We start from the raw sequence: 15,779 nt of genomic DNA on the forward strand, positions 1-15,779 counted from the left end.
TTATTGGCCCGTTCCCCGTTGCCCCCGTCCTAACCGTTTTTGATCTCCTCTCGTGCCCCTTGCAGCCTCCGATTGCGATGACAACAACTCGAGTGTCGGCACCTCCAGCGACCGCTGCCGCTCGCCCCTGAGTCCCGCCCTGTCGCTGACCCACCAGCAGGCCAAGCGCCAGCTGCTGTCGCTGCCCCATCCGGCCCACCACCACCACCACCACCACCATCTGAACCACCTGAACCACCACCAGTACAAGCAGGAGCCAGAGCCGGAGCCGGAGCAGGAGCAGGAGGACTACGAGGACGCCAATGGCGGGGCACTGAACCTGACGAGCGACAATTCGCGGCACAGCACCCAGTCGCCGGCCAATTCCGTAAAGTCCACAATCGTGTCGCCGGTGCCGGTGGCCGTGGCCTCGCCAGTGCCGCCCATGATCTCGCCCGTGCTGCCGCTGCCCCATGTGGCCAGCGGGGGAGGCTCGACGCCCACCTCGATGGCGGCGGCGGCCGCCGCAGCCGCCGCAGTGGCCAGCGGCATGTCGCCCCTGCTGGCCATGCCGGGCATGTCCTCGCCGCAGGCCCAACTGGCGGCGGCCGCCGGCCTGGGGCTGAACAACCCGCTGCTGGCCGGCTCGCTGTCCCCCCAGGACTTTGCCCAGTTCCAGCAGCTGCTGCAGCAGCGGCAGGTGGCCCTCCAGCAGCAGTTCAACAGCTACATGGAGCTGCTGCGCAGCGGATCGCTGGGCCTGGCCCAGGACGATCCCGCCCTGACCACCCAGGTGGCGGCCGCCCAGTTCCTCATGCAGAGCCAGCTGCAGGCCCTCGGCCAGGCCACCCAGCAGCTGCAGGCCCTCCAGAAGCAGCAGCAGCGCCAGCACCAGCAGCAGCAGGAGGACTCCGCCATGCCCCTGGCCCTGCCGCTGAGCAAGACGAGCCACCACCACCCGCACCACCAGCAGCCGCGCAGCTCCACGCCCCACTCGACACGCAGCCCCATCGCCGTGCGCAGTCCGGCCAGCTCCCCGCAGCAGCTCCACCATCCGCTCCAGATCACGCCGCCCAGCTCGGCGGCCAGCATCAAGATGAGCGGCGGCATGCTGACCCCCAGCACCCCCACCAGCGGCACGCAGATGCACGGCACCACCACGCCGCAGCCCAAGACGGTGGCCAGTGCGGCGGCCGCCCGGGCCGCCGGCGAGCCCTCCCCCGAGGAGACCACCGACCTGGAGGAGCTCGAGCAGTTCGCCAAGACCTTCAAGCAGCGCCGCATCAAGCTGGGCTTCACCCAGGGCGACGTGGGCCTGGCCATGGGCAAGCTGTACGGCAACGACTTCTCGCAGACGACCATCTCGCGGTTCGAGGCGCTCAACCTGAGCTTCAAGAACATGTGCAAGCTGAAGCCCCTGCTGCAGAAGTGGCTGGACGATGCCGATCGCACCATCCAGGCCACGGGCGGGGTCTTCGATCCGGCCGCCCTGCAGGCCACCGTCAGCACGCCGGAGATCATTGGGCGGCGGCGCAAGAAGCGCACCTCCATCGAGACCACCATCCGCGGGGCACTCGAGAAGGCCTTCATGGCCAACCAGAAGCCCACCTCGGAGGAGATCAGCCAGCTGGCCGATCGCCTGGGCATGGAGAAGGAGGTGGTGCGCGTGTGGTTCTGCAACCGCCGGCAGAAGGAGAAGCGCATCAATCCCTCGCTGGACAGTCCCACGGGCGCGGACGATGACGAGTCGTCGTCCTACATGATGCACTAGAGGCCCGTCGGGAGGAGGAGGATATCCAGGGACAAACAGAGTGCAATGTGCGCAGGACACACGAAGAGGCAACACGAAGAGCAGGTAAAATATTTGATCTTTGATCTTTCCATTCTCCATGCATTTCCTACCTTTTCCCTGCCTTTTCTTTGGCCAAAACCTCCTCTAACGATGGACTTTCCTCTGCTCTCTGTTCTTCCAGGTTCAAAGTCGCAAACACATCAAATATTAGCCTAATTCTTGACTACGATTGGGGGCCGCCCACTCCCCCCACACAAAGAATGGGGGGCTTTTGTTTATGTTAACTATTAATGGATCGTATTTATTGCATGGAAAAATCAACCAAAAATATTGCTAATCAAGTGAACGGCTGCTGATCGACGGCTTCGCCGTTCACTCGATCACCGACTTTTTTGGGAGGCCATGGGGAAATCGATAGCCGATAGGCAAATCACTTCGATTTCCCTTTGGCCCTGTACTACGTGGCGTCTGTGTATTATTAATATTTAAGTACAGTCTCTGCACAATTTTCAAAGTCAACAAAATGAATTCCTAGCGAATATCTATACAAAAAATATATATATTACAAATATTTGAATCGTTCCCTAAAAACAAAAACAAAAGAAAGGTACATTTTTAAGCATATTTATTTTTCGCGTGAATACTGTGATAATCAATTTGAATGATTTTAATTTTAATTCAAAAAAAGAAAACACAAAAGAAAGCAAAAAAAATTGTATGGTTAAACTAGATGTAATTTCTATTTTATGGGCAAGTAATTAACAACAAAATAAAACTGAAACTGAAATTTGTCGTAAAAACAATTTGAATTTATTGAAAATACCAACATTTATTATTGTAAAATGTATAAACGAAAAACACATACTAATAGAATTTTTAAATGTATAATTACAAAAAAAAAAACAACGGAAAGAAAAACCAACGCAAACAAAAATTAAATAAAAATAAAAATAATTATCAAACAAAAAGCAAGGAAATATTTTTTATTTTTCAAAAGAAATTCTGGGAGGGGAGAAAAATAGAAGCAAAAAATTAAAAAAGAAAAGTTAAATATACAAATAAATAAAAACAAAAAATTAAAAAAGGAAAGCTAAAACTATACAAAAAATTAAAAAAAATAATAATATACCAAAAAAATATACAATAAAAATTGAAAAAAATATACAACAAATTAAAAAAAGTTAAAGAATACAAATTTAAAAAAAAATATTAAAAAAAATTTTAAAAAAGTTAAACAATAAAAATTAAAAAAAAATAAACAATGTAAATTTAAAAAAATTCAAATTTAAAAAAAAATACAAAATAAAAAAAAATACAAAATAAAAAAAAATACAAAATAAAAAAAAAATACAAATTAAAAAAATAAATAATCAATAAAAATAAACATTTTTATCAAACAAAATACAAAGAAATAATTTTGAATTTTTCAAGAAAAGTTCTGGGAGGAGAATTAAAATTTAAAAAAATAATTATCACACAAAATACAAGAAATATTTTTTGAGTTCCCAAGAAAAGTTGTGCGAGGGAGTGTTTTTATATCTACAAAAATATGTATCTGCAAAGTCAACTCAGAAGAGATACAGATACCAGCTACAGTTGCAGATACCAATCTGTAGAGTAAAAGAAAAATGCTTTTGAAATTAGTCCAGCGGCTGATATGAAAGGGAATCATCGGATGGAATCGCAAGTGTTTCGAGGCCCGCAGTCGGGTAAAAACGCAAGGCCTGAAAATTTTAATAAATAACAACATGCAAAACTGAAATTAATTCATGGAATTTCCCCCGCTCTACCGCTCTCTGTCCGAGTTCTCTGAGCTCTGGAGCTCTGTCTCTGGCTCTGTCTCTGTCTCTGGTTCTGGTCAAGTGAGGGAAGGCGCGTGCAGAGCTAATAAGAAACAGACACCCGCAGTACCGACTGGTACTGGTACTGGTACTGGTCCGATTCGATCTCATGACCAAGATACGAGTATATCAGCATGCAGATGAGCCTGACACGACGAGGGGCAACCTGGGTCAGAGCTCTCAGAGCTATCAATGGAAAGCCGACAGAACAAAATGAATTCACTGCGATTTGGATAGGGCGGCGGCTCGGAGGCTTTGAGCAATTAAAAACGGTTGGTGGCAAGTCGAAAGTACAGTGGAGATTCGCTAAGGCAAAGGAAGGCTTTGGAGTCCCAGGGAACGCCCTTTCCGCCAATCCCCACTTTACTCATTAGCAGGGCACACAGCCAGAGCCACGGACACGACACATACGCAAATGATGCCACACCATGCCCCATGCCGCCGCCCTCCTCCATCCCCCCCGCTAGGGCTCAATTGTTTGCATGAAAAGCGCATAATCATCGCGTGTCATGTGGAAATTTATACTATTTATGGTCTGTTTGTTTGTACTCAGAGATGGCATCGAATGGAATGGTTTGCTCGGGGCTTTGGGGGGGATTCTTCCCGCTAATAAATTCATGGAAAATTGCCAGTAATTACGAGACAAGCGACGACCATTTCACAGGAATTCTGGTGCCCTTCAGGGGGGCTGCCAAAAATTTGCATATGTGTGAAAATTGCGGCTCGTAAACCCCATTAGAGCGAGCATCAACATTGTAGATGGTTGGCGATAAATCCTATGGGCCCCCAAGTGCGGAGACCCCCGATTGCCGTTTCCCATGAAACTTTCTAAGCCCCACGAAAATTGTGAATATTCATATTCCGCAGCCAAAGAGCCAAAGCCAAAGCCAAAGTTCTTTCTACATGCTTAAATCGGGTCTGAATTATACAAATTAAAGCGCATTTAATTATACGGCAGGGAATTATAGCTTTAAGGTGATGGGTCGCCCATCGCCCCATACCCTTGCCCATCCCCCTCCCCTTCCCCATCCCCTTCCCCATCCCCTTCCACCCCATTTAAACACTTGCCACAGCCTGCCGCTTGTCTCCTTGTCATGCAGTGGCATCAAAGACATCAAAAACTAACCTGAATGAGGCATAAATTTCTGCTCTTTGCTGCAACTTTCTAGTGAATATAGTGAAAAAAATTTGCAATGCATTGCATTTTAGTTGGAATTGCTTAATTTATCAGTTCAGCACACAGTTGGCCCCCAGAGGAGGGGGGTGGGCGAGGGGAGCCACCGGTCCATGAATATGCATGGCGGAAGCTGCCACTGCCACATTTTATTTCATTCCTGCATAGACGATTGTATGACGGACTGTGTTTTTCCTTCAAAGAAGGCGGTAAGCGGAGGGGGGGGGGGGGGGGATGGGCCTAGAACCAGTCAACGCATTGAACAAATCACTCGATAGGGGCTCCGATTGGATCGTATAAGCCCTGCCTTCCACTCCTTCTCTGGAAACCGAAGAGTCCCCCCTTTAAGTCAAAGATCAAGGCTCTTAAGGCTCTTGTTGCTCCTGTCTCAGGCCCTCTGTCCTGGTAGCCAAAGGTCCTGTAGTTGGCAAAGGCCACGCAATCGGAATCGGACTGCAGCAACCTTCAAGACTCCTGTGGCTCTCGCACTGAATCAAGTTTGTGGCAAGTCTTGGCACCTTTGAAACCGCAGATCACAGATTTACGGCACCCACAATTGTGACTAGACGAAAACGGAAACATACGGAAGGAATATTCCTATCTACTTTATTGTAGAGCTATGAGGAGCCAGAGGAAGCAGATACGAGCAGATGCATCTGGTATAACGGCAGAGCAACAGAAAACGGATAGAGGAGTGCAGCAATATGTTGAAAAGGTACCATAAACCATAAGATGGCACAGAAAACCATCCAAGAGTCGGCTAGAATAGTGTCCCCACGCAAGGACTAGTGTTATATCCAGGGTATTATCTATTCAGGGCATGAAAATTGCCCCTTAACACACTTTTCACTCCACAGAGGCCTCAATATAGTGGTCTACTTCCTCTCTTATAAACCCCAATATCTGCTCCGTTCAGCTTCAGTGAGCCCAAAGCCTGAGTCATAACCGAACGCCACCACCACCCCCACCTCCACCTCCCACCAATATTTGACCTCAAATGCAACTTCGATTGTGGTTCCAATCCGCATTGCATTTGCGTGTTTAATGTTTAATGAATGCAGACCACAGAATGCATGGCAAATCGAATGCCGAAAGCCTCGATGCCTGCGTTTGGGCCTGGTCAGGTGTTCCGCCCATGAGGCTGGCTAAATGTGTACAAATTATGCAAGTTTAATTTGCCTTCGACGGGCAGCGGAATACAATGAATTCAAGAGCGAAACAAAGAAGTCTAATTAGCATTCGGGCAATGCCTGCCAGCTCGAAGGAAAGGCCAGGAACCGAGGAACCGAGGAGCCGAGGGACCGAGGAGCCAATTTGTAAATTATATGAAAAGGTCGAACATGCAAACCACTTCCCGTGCCCCTGTCCCTGCCCCTGTCCGTGCCCCTGCCTTTCCGCCCTCCTGCGGTCATTAATTAAAAATTAGTTTTGTAAATATTTTGCTCGCCTTTTTGCGCAATTCGGTGCTCGTTGCCCGTTGCTCGTTGTATTCCTTCTTGAAATTAAATTGTTTTATAACGAAGTGTCTGTGACTTGCGAAGCGCAAAAGTGGCGCCGCCGCATCTCTATCCGGGGGCACGGCCGTCAGTTTCCCGCCACTTTGCATGCGATCATGCAATTGCCATCAGGCGGAGGCGGAGGCGGAGGTGGAGGCGGAGGCGGCCGAGTGGGATGCAGTGGTAACCCAACCCTACCTATCGCAGACCCATCCCAAACCGCCTCTAAGCTCATATTATTTGTGAATTTAATTTACGGCTTTAGACTCATTAAAGCCCGTGGCCATAGAATGTCTCTGATGGCCATCTTGGGATTGCCTAGGGAGCCGGGAACCAGGAAAGAGTTGAGCCAAGTGCAAGTCCCCCCCCTCCCCCCTCGCAGCCGACTCTCTTGGCTGGGTATGTTAATGCCGCTGTGCTGGAGGGGGGAGGGGGTGGGTAGAAGGGGGGCCGTGTTGCAATAACACCTACTTCATTACAGGCGTTGCACAAATATAATGCATCATTTTTTTTGCCTCATTGTAGCATTCTTTTACAATTCAGTGGACAGTGGGGCGAAAGGGTAAACAAAAGAAGGAAGATAGATAGATAGATAGATAGATAGATAGATGCATATACATATGGATGGATATATAGATATACATGTAGATCCAGGTCGATGTTGCTTGTAATTATTATTCAAGAAATAATAACTATTTTTGTAAATAAATTATTTTCCTATACCATACTTTTTTTAATGTTATAATTTAAAAATATATTTTTTTTCTTTGTAATTTTTTAAAAATTTGTTGGTTTTTTTTTTTAATATTTCGTAATATTCTTTGTATTTTGTAATATTTTAAAATATTTTTTAAATTTTTTTTGTAATTTTTTAAAGATCTTGTAGCAATATTAATTTGGATTATGGATTATGGATTATTTGATTATTGTTTGGATTATTATTTTGGAATTTTCTTAGGAAATTTATTTTTTGTTTATTTCATTTAAATTTACTATCATTCTTACGCTGAAAATGATAGAAAATAATATTTCATATTATAAAATATAATATACATTTAAATTTAAAAAAATTGATAACAAAAATTAAATGAATAAAAAATGAATAAAAAAAATCAATAATTAAAAAAAAAAGAATAAATATGTAATTAATAAAATAAATTAGATGAATAACAATTTCACTGATAACAAAAATTAAATCAATAAAAATTAATAATTAATAAACAAATGTAATAATAAATTAAATCAATATTAAATGAATGAAAATTAAAAACAAAAATCCTTGTTGCCTTTTTGTTATTGTAATGGTCATGGACCTCCATTTGAGATAAATAAATGTTTAAAAATTACCTAATGAGAATTTTCCCCATTTCCCACATGTCTGGTCCCACTGTCCGTTGGCGTTGCATTCGTGGCGGTGCATTATGCCAAGAACTATCAAAATCTTGTTTAATAACAATGTAGAAGGCGATCCGCAGTGCCACAGCCTGCGCGGCCCTGCCCCGCCCTGCTCTGCCCTGCGGATCGCGTTAATAGAAAACATCATCAAAGCGAACAAATATACATTTTATGATTGCGATAATCAACAGAGACACACGAGAGAGAGCCATAGAGAGGCGATACGGCCATGGTCAGCTGGTTATGGTAGCTGCAAAATTATAATACATATAACTAATTAGTAAATATCATTTGCTGTGGCCAGAATCGTTTCTGGCCGCGCGTTTATTAGATATAGACACAGAGAGACATCAAATCGGGGCAGAATATCTGCACGCAAGTCGAATGGTTAGAATTTTAATCCCTCATTAAAGGCACATTAAATCTGCTGTTAATTGTATTTTCTTGTTGCACTCCATGCAAATTCCCAGTTCCCATTTCCCCTCCCATTTCCCTTCCCATTTCTGTTCCCCTGTCAATTGCCACCTGAACGCCCCCTTATGGAGGGGGGGGCGAAGGAGAATTATTCACATCCCATGTCGGTGTACATGAAGCCAATTAAAGCTGGAAAACTGCACTTGCCACTGCAAGTGTCATAAAATTTAATTTATTTAAATTAAGACAATGTGCAAAAAAAAAACGAAACGTGGCATTTGCGTTTTTAATTGTCAAGAGCGACCGACGAGAGGTTCCTGGAGAGGAGAAGGAGAGCCCCCCTCAAGCCATCTTTATGTGGGGAAACGATCCCCAGTTCCTTTAGCCTTCTGTAGCCTTCTAGAATTCATCATCTCCTCCTGGTTCTCCTCCCGGGGTTCTCCTCCAGGTTCTCCAGCCGGTTCTCCTCCTGTTTCCCCCCCTGGTTCTCCTCCTTGCTCTCCTCCTGGTTCTTCTCCTGGTTCTCCCCCTGGTTCTCCTCCTGGGGTTCTTCTCCTGGTTCCCCTCCTGGGGTTCTCCTCCACCAAAAACCCCAAAAAAATCCTTCTGAAGTAGTCCCTGGCTCTCCCTTTTGGCCCTTGAAAATTGCAGGCGTTTCAGTGGCCATCAGACAATACTCGAAATTAAACAAAAGAGTCGGACCGGCCCGTTGGCTGAATGCAATAAAAATTAAATAAAGTCATCAAGACTATTTACAATTTTTCGAAATCGTTTCATTCTCTGCGGCACAAAAACCCCATTGTCAAATGGAGCGAGAAAATCGAAGAACAGCAGCCATCGACCCATCGAGCCATCGACTGTTGAGTAATTTAGTTGAACTGACGATCGGCAGATGAACTGTGACCTGACCTGGTGGGTCGCCCACAAAACGAAGCCCAGGTGCAAAAACTGGACCTCGCCCGTACACTTCTATGTCTCTGCCTCTGCCTCTGTCTCTGCCTCTGCCTCTGGCTCTGTGGCATGTGATTTATGATGCGTTTTGTCTCGCATTCTAGGGAAAAATTCCCGGCCAACTTTTGTGTAGGCGTCGCAGCAGCAGCATCCCGATCATCCGCACTCTGTGGTCATCCCCCATCCCCCGCTTTCTTTCCCTATCATCCCCCATTTTGTGTCCTTCTGTTTGACCAACGCACTTTTGGCACGCTTCCCCGCGGCACAGCACAGCCCCTATACCATTACTATCAATAACCCTAGCCAGAAAAACCTTTTGTTACCCACTCCCACACCCCAGGGCCAAGCCCAAGTCCTACACGAGGGACGATCATGGTTAAACGCTCCGTTTAGGCTCTCGAGTGGCGTGGCATTAACCTTGACTCTGGGCCGATCCTTATCGCGATTGCCCTTATTGTGTAACATTCATCGAAAGTGCATTGTCATGAGGACCGAATGCGAGGGTGTTTTGCGGGGGGCATCCCCTTCCTTGGGTTCCTTGGGTTCAGGGAAATTTATTATGACATTCGACGCGTGTTGAAAGGTTTTAATAGGCGGTCTTTGGGCTTCGGATCCACCATGTGGTGGGTGAAGATCGATTTGGTTATGGACACCATTCAAAAAGGGGTCTAAATGGTTAGATGTTAAATGTGGAAATCTATAATGCGTTTAATCGATCATCAGTTTTCCTGCCTTCCTTTTACCCTTAGATTTTCATATATTTTCTAGAATTCCTTCCAAAAATTGCTCTTCCGTTAATCGTTTTCCAAGTTCTTTGGCTCCTCTTGGAAATTTTTTCATTCCCATAAAATTCCTATAAAATTATTAATTGTCAAGAGGGTCGCAGAACCTTTAAGCCAAAGGCAAAAGAAGTTGTCTAACTTGCTATTGGATTGGTTTCCCACTTGCCAACTTCTACACCCTTCTTTCCCCCCTCGCCACCCCCTACCCCGCTACCTTTTTTCGACTTCTTCACACACTGACGCCCACTTTTGTGGAGCACCGCCCCATTTATCAATATTCATTTAGTGTCGTCGTCAACTTGTTCTCTCATTGTGGTTCTTGTTGCTGTTCCGCTTGTTTGATGATGATCATTAACAGGGAAGGAGGGTAGGGGAGGGGGGCTGGTGGGGCTGTTGGGGCTAGTGGGGAGCAAAAATTAATTGACGGCGCATAATGACAGTTTATCTGGAAAAAATTGTTTGCCTCGAGTGTTGAGTTTTAATTAAAAATTATTGGATTACGTTGTTTGTGGGTCTCCCCTCCCTCCCCCTTCCCCCCTTCTTTGCTGCTGTGCTCCTACTTGGCTATGCCTAAGTGTAAGCCAAAGCATTTCATCATTTTAATGATAGTCCATGAAGAAGTTGCCTTCTTTTAGTGACAAAAACAATTTGCGAGGCAGCTCAGGTCTCGCCCCATGCCCCACCCCCCCTCTCCACAGATGGCATGAAGGGAGTTTCTCAGAAATAAATATGAGAGATGGAATTGGCCGAATATGGCAGGATTAAGTTGTTTCAAGTGAATTTCAAGGCACAAACTGACTTTGGAGTTGGTTATGGGACTGTACCTCTCGGCCAGAATCGATGGCCCTTCAATCCTGTAAACAATACCGAATATTCCGACTGATCCACGAGCCTCTAAGGGCCTCAGCTCCAGTGAAAAGAGGAATGAAAACTGTCACAGTTGGGGGTTTTTTTTGTCACTAATCCAGCCTAAAAAACAATGATTTTTGATACATCCGCCACGTGTTGAGTTAATTCTATAATTGGGTCCAAAACACGATAATGCCGTGTGATAGAAGACCGGCAAAAAGGCTATAAATACCCCACCGAAAACCCACATTGTAGGAGATGCCTAATCCCAATCGAGAGCCCCCCAATGCTTTGCACAATCACAGGCCCATGGCTGCTCCTCGGGCTGTTCCACGGCGTTGCAGGAGAGGTAGGTGCGACACCCCCACAAGAACAAAGCCCCCGCCTAACCTTTAACCCTCGAATCCCAGCGCAAATGGGACTACGAGCCCGTTTTTGTGTCCACCCACAGCTCGGATGAGGGCCAGCTGAAGATCGGCGGCAAAATCGATCGCCTGAAGCGCGGAGAGTTTGCCATTTCGGCCAGCCTGGACTGGAACTACGACATAGACGAGACCACGATGGTGGGTAGGCACCAGACAATCCCCGAAGCCCAGCCCCCTCAAATCCCCTTTCAATCGTCCACAGGTGGAGGGCCATGCCTACCGCAGCTTCTCTGGGGATGAGAGTGCCTACAAGCTGGTGCCGCTGTCCATTCCCAGGACCCCCTTCGGCAGGTTCATCGATACGTACTACAAGGACGTGTTCATCCCGAACGTGGGCTACTGCTCCAACCTGCCGCACTTCGAGGCCAACTTCCAGCCCCCGTGGCCGCGGAAAACCTACAGGCTCGACAAATGCGTCTTCAGTGGCCAGGGACTGCCGGAGATTCTGCCGTTGGGCTACTACAAGATTCTGTTCAGTGCCAGCGGCGACAATCAGCCCACTTGGGGCTTCACTGTAGTCCTTCATTTGACCGCCAAATTGTTTTGAAAGTTTACCCTCTCTATGGGTTGTGGAAATCGGAAAAGAAGTGTTTATTTGTGGAGGAAAAACCCAACCCAAGGCAGGGCTTTAATCTGAAGCCATATCCTCGGAAGTAAGGGGCTGCCCAGCGAAACGTTTCTGCTGTTGACTGCCCCTCAGTTGTGCTCCAAAACGTTGACAACCTCATCATCATCGTCATCAAGCCGAGCGGCTTTTGCCTTTCTTGAGGCTGTCGGCCGACTGATTTTTGATCATGCGAGGAGGCCCTCTTTCCCCCTGCTTCTCCTCCTCCACTCCTACTCTTGTTGGGAGCCTCTTTATGCCCGTCTTCACTCTGCTTATTGTTGGTTTTGGCCTTAAGGAAGCCATTACACGCATGGATATATGTATGTATGTATCGTATATTCAGGATTGTCTTCATTTCTGCCGCTGTTGCTATCTCTTTCCTGCTTCCTGGACTACTGCTGGCCGTGTCTCTTTCCCTCTTACGAGATCCCTGCTGCTTCTGCTTATTTATTACAACAAATTTAAATGTCTCTCTGGTTCTCTCTCTGATCTTCGCCTCTATGGGAAAATATCATAGATTTAGACATAGAGGCATTGCCATTCTGGCCCTGGGACAATGGATCTTTGGCCAGGTTTGTGCATAGTTTTTAAACTCAAATTAAAGCACAAATTGCTACCGCAACAATCGACTTCAAAGGCACAAAAGCCGAAGAAGACTCTCCCAACAGTAGCCCAAAAGATTTGCGTTGCGGCACAAAGCCAAAGTCCCAGTCCCAGCCCCAATCCCAGCCCCAGTCCCCATCCCTGTCCCTGGCTCTGTCCCCCCATTGCCATCTGAGCATTCAGCCAGCATTCACATCCATCAATTTCTGACGCTTTCATCAAGCGGCGACGACATTTGCCACAAAGGAAAAGAGCCCCAGCAGCAGAGCAGCAGAGCAGCAGAGGCCATGTTCTGATTATTGTTGCCACTCGAGCGGGGTCCAGGCTCTGACGCTGCGCATTTAAATTGTCGGCAGGATCCAAGCGTTTTGCGCTAATATCCACCAAAAGCTGCCACAGCAACCCAACAGCCAGTCCTTGTCCCCAATGCATTCCTTCTGGATCTCTGGATCTCTGCCACTGCCACTGCCACTGCCACCGTTCCAGCTTCAGCTTCAGCCTCTGTCTTTGTCCGCCTGCTCTTCGTCTGTTCTGTGCCTTTTTTGCGACTTCTTTTCATGGCATTGACATCTTTTCGTCAAAGTCAAATCATTCATTTTGCCGCATCAAAATGCATAAATATTTTCGGTTTTCGAGTCTTCGGTTTGCGGGTTTTTGGGTTATAGATTGAATTGGTTGTTGATTGTGGCCGATTGTTGGCCTCAAAATTTAAATCGCTTGCCTTTTGGCTGCTTAGGCAGGCGAAACTATTAGAAACTATTTTAAAAAAATATTTAAAATAAGGAAAATATAATTCTTCACACAAAAACTCGATTAAAAGCAGGGAAATGGTCTTAAATAATTTATTGAGTGCAATTTTTGGAGAGCGGCCTGCGTATATTAGCCCCTATGTTAGCCCCTTAATGGTCTTTAATACCACAAAAATAATTAAATTCCCCTTGTTTTAAGCCTTCAATTCGACAACTCGACAACCCTGTCAACTACCGCAAGCACTAAATGCGACTCCCAGCAGCGATGACGGAATGCCAAAAGCTGGACATCGATGCTAATGCAGAGAGAGAGGCTCGGCTTGGATCGGCTCGCCTCGGATCGGCCCGGTCTCTGCTCTATCGCGCTACTGTATTCCGCGGTCTTCCTCTCTCCACTTCGGATCGCTTCGGCATCGCTTTGAACACCGACCGACTCTCGTCAGCCGTCGCGGCGGTGCGGCGGTGGTCGTTGTTGGTGTTCACAATGCCATCAAAATTTAAATAGCCAAACAATGAAGAGGAGAAAGAAGGAAAGCAAAAAAAAAACGCCGCTGCATTCCCTTATGTCTGCGACATTTTTTTGTCCCTTCGGCAAAGCATTTCTTTCTGTTTTTTTCTTCGGTGGTGGAATTTTCTTTTTGTTTTTGCAATTAGTTGTTGGCGTATAAAGCGTCTAACGGTAACCTCTCGAATGTCAAGGTCAAGAAGCAGAAAGTCCGATGAAGCAGCAGTTCCAGGGCGAAGTCGAAGTCAAAGTCGAAGGCGAAGACTGTTGCCGGCGACTGTTGTTGCCTCCCCAAATTGATTTATGCGACTGTGAAAATATCAGAGACCCACAATTACACAGAATGGAATGGAGGACACGACGAGGAATGACAAAGATGAAATACGAGCTCGATCCGCAACTATGGAAATGTGATAAGCTATAATTAAGCGACCAAAAAGGATGCAGCACCGCGGGACTGTCTCTGGAGTCTGTGGGGCATGCGGCACTGGGGCGGAGGGGGCGTGGTGTATGCTAAACAACATGCAAGGGGCGTGGACAGTGTAAGCAAATTTAATTTATACAATACATACGAATATGCAAAGAATTAATTTCGTATCGAACGGCGGAGACGACAGGCCCCTGGGGGAGGGCCAGCCATCGGCCGAGGGGGCGTGGCAGTGGTTTGGCATTTCAATTGGATAAAGTGGCGCCCCGAACAGGTTTTCGAATTACCAATTGGCATTTGGTTAATCCTTGAGGCCGGAACAGCACACGAAACAAGGTGGAATTTTCTTAACCCACTGAGGGCCAGAGGTGGCCAAAAAGAGGCATGCAGGTTTGTTCCTGAAGATTATTAGTTCTCTTAATTTATTTGAATACTAAATCTAGGAAAATTCAACTGATTTTCGGTTTTTTTTTTATTATTTTTTAAACATTTTATTGAGTAGAAATTTGAATAGGAACATAGAATGTGGTAGATTTTTGTTTAAGAATATTTAATTTATTTATTTATTTAATTTATTTTATGTATTTATTTTATTTATTTATTTATTTAATTTATTCATTTATTTAGTTTATTTAATTTATTTATTATTTAATAGGAACCCAGAATATGGTAGATTTTTATTTTAGAATATTTAATCTTTAGATTAATTTAGATTTTCCACGTTTCACCTTCAATCTGCATGTTTTTCCCTGTAATTCCTGCACTACACCATCTATCCCTTTGAAAACTGTAATATTCCCTTCAAAAAAACCTGGAAAATCCTCCCAGAGATTTCCACAAATATCCCGCCTTTATTCAGATATGGGTTAATCCTTCTGTTGTGGTTCTCCTGTGGGCCTCGTCGCGACCACAGGAATTATGTACAAACATGCAATATGTCATAATATTTATTGTTTTTTGATCGGCACACCCTCCCCCCTGCGCACCGCCCCCGCCCCTATCGCCTGCAGAACAGACGTAATCGATCAGGTGTAGAACAGAACCGAACGGCAATTGAGTAATAATTCATAAACATATTTCCACTCGAAAGAAATTAATTTACTTCGGCTAGGGGTTCCACTGTTGGGCGGTCATTATATCGACGTGTTGACGTTTGAAATGACAACAGCCCCCCACACAACTGTCAATCACATTCGGGTGTTGTGTTGGCCATTGGCTCTTGGCTCTTGGCTATGGCCAATTATTCATATTGTTCCAATGAAAACGCCACGAAAAGTCGTCAGCTGTCTCGGTCATTGGGGTGGCCACTGGCCAGAATGGGAACGGAACTTTTTTCCAACGTCTAATCGTTTCCGGATATATCCGTTACGTTGAGTCACGCAAAGTTGTGAAAAATTGTGTTGAAAATTGTTTCAATAGAACTGCAAAGGGAATTATGAATAATGTAGGATTGTGGGTTATACGGGAAGAGGGGAGGGGATGGGAATTCTAAAAGGGGATTCTTAATTGGAATTAATTCTGGAAAATTCTCTGGACTTATCTTTGGAATTTCCAGTGTTCTAAAAAAAACTACAAATATTGGCAGATATATTTTATAAATTTTATCCTAAAACTGCTTGGACCTATCGCCTATAGAATACTGGTTTATCTAGAGTTTACCCAAAACTCTTTAAAAATTGTCTTTTCCAAGTTGCATATTTCATTTTTTTCTTCCAATTTTCAATCCTCTTTCAATCCTCGATCATGGCAGTGCATCCAAGAGGCATTCCCTAAAAGTATCCCCCACTGAA

General features: G+C 45.7%; 2 protein-coding genes across 4 annotated transcripts in view; both read left to right on the top strand.

Moving 5' to 3' along the window:
• The window catches only part of nub (nubbin), a 38,190-nt gene extending 35,732 nt beyond the window's left edge, over window positions 1–2,458 (top strand). For all 3 annotated transcript variants that reach the window (XM_033379999.1, XM_001356524.4, XM_033380000.1), the window contains 2 exons: window positions 66–1,834; window positions 1,953–2,458. In XM_033379999.1, the coding sequence (XP_033235890.1) occupies window positions 66–1,750 (1,685 nt within the window). In that variant the 3' untranslated portion in view covers window positions 1,751–1,834; window positions 1,953–2,458. The remainder of the gene's footprint in view (window positions 1–65; window positions 1,835–1,952) is intronic.
• An 8,495-nt stretch (window positions 2,459–10,953) lies between these two features.
• LOC6902899 (uncharacterized) lies at window positions 10,954–11,686 on the top strand. Its single transcript, XM_002132597.3, has 3 exons — window positions 10,954–11,022; window positions 11,084–11,236; window positions 11,301–11,686. Exons 1-3 carry the CDS (start codon window positions 10,960–10,962, stop codon window positions 11,643–11,645), a joined length of 561 nt encoding a protein of 186 aa, XP_002132633.1. The 5' UTR covers window positions 10,954–10,959; the 3' UTR covers window positions 11,646–11,686.
• Window positions 11,687–15,779: the final 4,093 nt, after the last annotated feature.

The sequence above is a fragment of the Drosophila pseudoobscura genome, chromosome 4 (assembly GCF_009870125.1).
Source record: "Drosophila pseudoobscura strain MV-25-SWS-2005 chromosome 4, UCI_Dpse_MV25, whole genome shotgun sequence".
Classification (NCBI taxonomy): Eukaryota; Metazoa; Arthropoda; class Insecta; order Diptera; family Drosophilidae; genus Drosophila; species Drosophila pseudoobscura.

Excerpts from the sequence above, each read along its gene's own strand:
- LOC6902899 (XM_002132597.3), top strand. The coding sequence starts at position 10,960 with ATGCTTTGCACAATCACAGGCCCATGGCTGCTCCTCGGGCTGTTCCAC. Across the intron at positions 11,023-11,083 it reads TCCACGGCGTTGCAGGAGAG|CGCAAATGGGACTACGAGCC; the intron begins GTAGGTGCGACA and ends CTCGAATCCCAG. Across the intron at positions 11,237-11,300 it reads ACATAGACGAGACCACGATG|GTGGAGGGCCATGCCTACCG; the intron begins GTGGGTAGGCAC and ends AATCGTCCACAG.